The sequence below is a fragment of the Lynx canadensis genome, chromosome C1 (assembly GCF_007474595.2).
Source record: "Lynx canadensis isolate LIC74 chromosome C1, mLynCan4.pri.v2, whole genome shotgun sequence".
In the NCBI taxonomy this organism is placed as follows: domain Eukaryota; kingdom Metazoa; phylum Chordata; class Mammalia; order Carnivora; family Felidae; genus Lynx; species Lynx canadensis.
The window spans coordinates 186,511,657-186,517,914 of NC_044310.1; the positions used below are offsets into that span (position 1 = coordinate 186,511,657).

General features: G+C 39.2%; 1 protein-coding gene across 1 annotated transcript in view; it reads left to right on the top strand.

The window, feature by feature from the left end:
• The window catches only part of LOC115521534 (aldehyde oxidase 2), an 87,215-nt gene extending 81,371 nt beyond the window's left edge, over window positions 1-5,844 (top strand). Inside the window, exons 35-36 of the mRNA XM_030326811.1 lie at window positions 2,656-2,731; window positions 5,538-5,844. Of these exons, the coding sequence (XP_030182671.1) occupies window positions 2,656-2,709 (54 nt within the window). The 3' untranslated portion in view covers window positions 2,710-2,731; window positions 5,538-5,844. The remainder of the gene's footprint in view (window positions 1-2,655; window positions 2,732-5,537) is intronic.
• Window positions 5,845-6,258: the final 414 nt, after the last annotated feature.

The window sequence follows — 6,258 nt, forward strand, 5'->3', positions numbered from 1 at the left end:
GTCACGATGTACCCTTTTAGCTTAGTGGTTAAGACATAGGCCCTGGAGTCAGAAGGATGTGGGTTAGAAGGCCAGCTCTACTTTTAATGATTTATTTAACTTCTCTGATCACTTGGTTTCCTTATCTATAAAATTGGGGGACAGGTATGTGAAGAGAATAATTTGAATTACCTTCCAGGTCGTTGTAAGGATTGATTAAGATAACACATGGCGGGGTACAAGGGTAGCTGAGTTGGTTACATGTGTGACTCTTGATTTCAGCTCAGGTCATGATCTTCCAGTTGTGAGATGGAGCCCCAAGTTGGGGTCTGCGCTGGGTGTGGAGGCTGCTTAAGATTCTCTCTCTCCCTCCTCCCTCTCTCTCTGTCCCCCCCTTCACTCATGTGCTCTCTGTCTCTCTCTCTCTCAAAAAAAAAAAAAAAAAATTAACACATGAAAAGCATTTTGCAGTTGTCACACATAGTAAGTGGTCAATGCACACATTGATGGTGAGGATGATGATGGTGATGATAATGAAGAAGACTGAGTTAAAAGTCCACAAGACCACATTCAGATTCAATGGTTCACTAGATGCACTCACAGAATTCAGGAAAGCTGGTATACTCATGGTTATGGTTTATTATGGTGAAAAGATAGAGGTTAACATCAGCGAAGGAAAAAGGAACATAGGGCAGAGTCCAGGAGAGACCAGGCACAAGCTTCCAGTTGTCTTCTCCCAGCAGAGTCACATAGACAACACCTAATTCTCCAGCAATGATGTATGAGAAGATACACAAGGTTTTTCCAACCAAAGAAGCTTACCTGAGCCTTGGTGTCAAGGGTTTTTATTAGAGATCAGTCGTGTAGGCGTAAGTTATCTGCATACTGATCTTAGTTACTCAGTGTCCAGCTCTTCCAGAGGTCAAATGATACCACATGACACAAGGCCCCAGGTAAACAAAGACATCTTATCAGGTGGGATTGCTAGGGCTTTGGTGTTACCTCCCAGGACCTGGTCAGGAGCTAAAACTTTCTTTGGAATATGCAGGGTTTGGACTACCCAGGCCTGCTGACTTAATCCTTTACTGCACAATGATGATGATGAATTCCTGAACTGATGGCAACTATCTATTGTTACTAGACCTTGGACCAAAGAGATTGGGTCAGATAGATCTCAGAAGCAGAGACTTAATGAAAAGCAGAATCAGTCTTGATACTCATAGTGAAAATTGCCTTAATTATAGCTGTAGAGAACCAACAGGGAGAAATAGAATAGAGGAATAAGAGAATAAGGAAAGGGATGAAGGCACCAAGCAAAAGAGAAGATAAAGGGAAGATCACCAAAAGCCAGTGAAGAGCAGCTTAAGTCCCATACCTGGGACCTCTGAAATAAAAAAAAAAAAAAAAAAGAAGAAGAAGAAGGAGGAGGAGGGAAGGAAGGAAGGAAGGAAGGAAGGAAGGAAGGAAGGAAGGAAGGGAAGAAGGAAGGGAAGAAGGAAGGAGGTTAAGTCCTCACTCCAGGACCTAGGGAGTTGGTGAGACTCAAGAAGGCTGGGAATAACTACTGATCTGTGTTCCAAAGCAGAAGGGCACCCCAGAAGCCCAGGTCTGGTGAAAAGAATTGGAAGCAGGTTTTGGAAGAGACTAAAAATTCCATTCCCTTTAGCAGAGGAGCTGACCTGAAATCACCTCAGACCAGACTGAGGCGCTTTGTCCGATGTCTTGCCCTGCCCAGGTGCAAAAGGCTGATTCTAAACAAGATAGCCAAGCAACTCCCTGAGCCCCAGTTAAGTAAAGAATGCAGGGAGGCCCTTTGAGAACAGCACACCTAGCCCCCCATTTACATTTCAATACAGATTAAGAACAAACAGAACAGAATTTGTAAGGATAACAGGTTACAGAGTTGAGGTTTTTTGTTCATTTTTGTTCTTCGTCTTCTTTTTGTATTTTTGTGAAAGAAATATTAGAAGAAAAGCTTTTTAGAATCTTCATTAACTCTTCATTATTTATGGGAAGTTTGTTTTTTCTTTTAACACCTTTGTAATAAAAGTCAACTCTTCAAACAAAAACAGGACAACAGCAGAGGGAAGGAATATCTGCTTACTGCCAGACATAAGGGAGTGAATTCCCAGCAGAGGAGACAGGAACTGAGGACCACAAGGAGGAAGATAAACAGGTCAAACTCTTGGGGGCTTGTAGCCGAGGATAGTAGAATGAGCCTGGGAGTTAATTAGCAAGGGCACTGAACCACACAAATCATTTGGCTAAAGGTGTAGACAGGGCTGTTCTCAAATCACTGCAGAGGAGACCAAGTCTGTAGGCTCCAGTGCAAGTAACTCAGCCTACCCACAGTTCCCTTCCCACTGTCTTCCTCCAAACATTTTCACAAGATTTGGAATTCTCTTTGGGATTCACATCTGGGAAGCAAAGAAAATAGGTAACATCGAAGTGCCCTCTTAAACAACATTTAAGTGTAGCAGAGATCACAACACCAAATCCCTGTCTCTTCAGAGTTATCACTTGAAAGGAATGGTACCGTCCCATTCCTCAGGAAAATCCTGCCTCCTTCTGTCAGAAAATTTTTCAAAACCCAAGGATTTTCAAAACTTTGTTTTTCTCATGAAATATTGCAATGGCATTATGAACATTAAGTATCTAATTTGGTTTCTTTCTTAGATCCCAAGAGATGACCCTAAGACATTTAAACCTTGGTCTATCCCTATAGCGTAACACTGCTGTCATTTCCTAAAAGGTAAGATCATTAAGCTGAAATATAATTACTCAGAAAGAAAAGGAAAAAAAAAAAAAAAAAAGATGAGCCAGTCCAGTAGCTTTTCCAACTGTGTTCTATGGAAATTTAGGATTGCACAAATGTATAAATCTAGTTTCATTTTTAAGCTTCATTCAACATTTTAATTTTTTTTTATTTATTTTTTTTTTAATTTTTTTTTTTCAACGTTTATTTATTTTTGGGACAGAGAGAGACAGAGCATGAACGGGGGAGGGGCAGAGAGAGAGGGAGACACAGAATCGGAAACAGGCTCCAGGCTCTGAGCCATCAGCCCAGAGCCTGACGCAGGGCTCGAAATCACGGACCGCGAGATCGTGACCTGGCTGAAGTCGGACGCTTAACCGACTGCGCCACCCAGGCGCCCCCAACATTTTAATTTTTTAACACTAAACAATACATGGCTTTGGATGCTGACAAGGAAATTCAGGGTATTTTACCCAAGAAAAACATAGTACCAGCTTTTGTTTTCATTTTATTTATTTGTCTTTTTAAAGATTTTATTTTTGAGTAATCTCTATACACAGCATGGGGTTGAACTCACAACCCCAAGAACAAGAGTCGCATGCTCCACTGACTGAGCCAGGCACCTGCACCAGTTTTTCTTTTCATTTTAAAATAAAATTTAAAACAAGAACGTTGTGGATTAAGATACTTTAAAGATCCTACTCCCTAATTCTTTTGAGAATCATATCTTGAGTACAAAGCACTACATTAAAATCTATTGCTTCCTGCATTTATAATTAACTAGTGCTATTTAAAAGAAGTATCTGGGGGCACCTGGGTGGCTCAGTCGGTTAAGGGTCTGACTCTTGATTTCAGCTCAGGTCATGATCTCATCATTCATGAGATTGAGCCCTGTGTCAGGCTCTGTGCTGGCAGTGTGGAGCCTGCTTGGGATTCTCTCTCTTCATTTCTCTCTGTCCCTCCCCTGCTCACTCTCTCTCTCTCTAAATAAATAAATAAACATTTTAAAAAGTAAAAATAAAATAAAATAAAAGAGGTATCTAGCCGCATTTGTTGTGTTTAACTGCTACAGTTTTGTACTGCAGCTTAACACAAAACTCAGAGCACTGAAGACTTTGGAGGGTGGCCACCAAAAGTGCCTGGGAAATATCTGCTGACAAAAAGAAATTTTCATTATTGGAAAACTAAACTGCTTTTCTGCACACTTACCGGGCAACATTAGAAAAAATGAAAGCAGAAGAGAACTACGTCATAGATTCAGAGAAAAAACATTTTCATCAAACTCTAATTTTCCAATTAAATGTCTAAAACAACCCATGCGTATTAACAGATATATGTTTAATTCCATTGTTACTTGTCACATAAGAACTTGCATGGATAGTTTTGCTAAATCAGACTAAATAATTGATGATATTTTTGTTTCTCCTTTCACAATAACAAAAATCAAAACAGCTAATGTTTTAAACTATATTTTAAATTATTATAAAATAGTAATGAAAGCACATATACCCATGTATAGAAGGCAGAATGTCTATCTAGTTCTTTATTCTCTCTCTCTCTACCTCTCTCTTTTCAAGTGTTAAAATTCAATGTGGACATGATGGCAAATTCACTCTAATCCCTATATAAAACAAGGTTTATAAAGTACTCAGCATCATGCCTGACACCGTACTCACTAAAGGAAAGCTACACATACACACTCAGATGTGCTAAATGCCAAATTTTATGGTTTTTTTTAAAAAAAATTTTAACGTTTATTTATTTTTGAGAGAGAGAGAGAGACAGAGCAGGGGAGTTGGCAGAGAGAGAGGGAGATGCGGAATCCGAAGCAGGCTTCAGGCTCTGAGCTGCAGCACAGAGCCCAATGCGGGGCTCCAACTCACAGTTTGTGAGATCATGACCTGAGCTGAAGTCGGACGTCCAACCAACTTAGCCACCCGGGCACCCCAGCTAAATGCCAAATTTTAACAAATTGGAGACCGCCAATGAATGAACTGGATTGTCAAGTTTTTGTACAATTTTCAAAATAAAGACCATTCTCACAGTTCTAGAAAAATTTAAAAAACAAAAATCAAAACCAAACCATAAAAATCTCTTTTGCTACTTTACCACTTACAACTATTTGTGTGTCAGAATTATCTCCATGCTGTGCAATTAAAATAAAATGCAGGGGCACCTGGGTGATTATAGGTTAAGTGTCTGACTCTTGGTTTTGGCCCAGTCATGATCTCATGGGTTCATGGGTTCGGGACCCCCATGGGGCTCTGCACTGACAGCATGGAGCCTACTTGGGATTCTCTCTCTGTGTCTCTCTGCCCCTCCCCTGCTCACGTGCTCGCACACACTCTCTCTCACACTCTCTCAAAATAAATAAATAAACTTAAAAAATAATAAAATGCAGATATAAATTGCATTCTGAGTCTTTAACTGTCAATCTTTACCTGCCATTTCAGGTGTTTGCATTCTTCAAAGTAGCATTATCGTTTTCACATATTTGCTATATAAGCAAGTGTTAAACATTGACATTAAATTTATACCACACTAAAATCATATATGTGTGGGTGTTTTCCCATAACATTTTCAACCTTTGCTAAAAATGTGTGAAAACCTTTGAGCTCATCCAGCTTCTTATAAATGAAGACATGGAGGCCAAGGAAGAATAAGTAACTACCTAAACATACTTATTCATATCCGTAAAGCTTACCAATCCAAGTTTTCAACTACTTATTGTTTTCCTTGCATGCAAAAGCTGGGGGATTTGCACACTTTTATAATTACTCTCCTTTCTTTTTTTTTTCTCCAGGTGTTTCAGTTTTTCACAAGTGAAAAGATGGTTTGTTAATCCAAACTGATACACTGTTGTGGAAGAAAAGACAAATTTTAGAAACATTATTCAAGCCTGATTAGGCTAACAAGATAAATCATTATTTGCTTAGACATTTTAGCCTAGAGGTCACCAGATAAGCATTGCAATATCCACAGTAGCCAAGTTTAAGTTTGATTTGTTTGTGAAGACATCACGTAAATATTGCTCTAAAAGCAAATTTTTTTCTTTGTGTATCCCTCCAATCTAACTGGACTGACTAGTCATACAGGTTGTGATCCTAGAGTGGAAGACACTTCTCAGTAAATAAACATGTGATTACTTTCCTCAAGGATGTGTTTGATTGGGTGGCCACAGGTAGGGACACCACAAGAGATCTACAATTTTGTTTCGTTCTTACTGTGGATTAGCTATGTGTCCATGTCTGGGCATTGGACGACAAAGGAGTTGTATTTTCCTCGTGTAGATCAGCTATTCAACTGGTTAACATTCTTTTGGAATTTGGAGATAAAGGGCAATGTAAAAACATTTTCAATGTATCATAAAACCCTTTAATTTTTTTGTTTATAAAAAACACCCAATCTAGTATCAGTTTCAGAAATACTTCACTGCTCAACTTCCCATATTCTGAAGTAGGTAAACACGGAGCACAAGTTTAATTGTAATCACCCCGATGTTGTACTTTAGAATGCAGGATCCA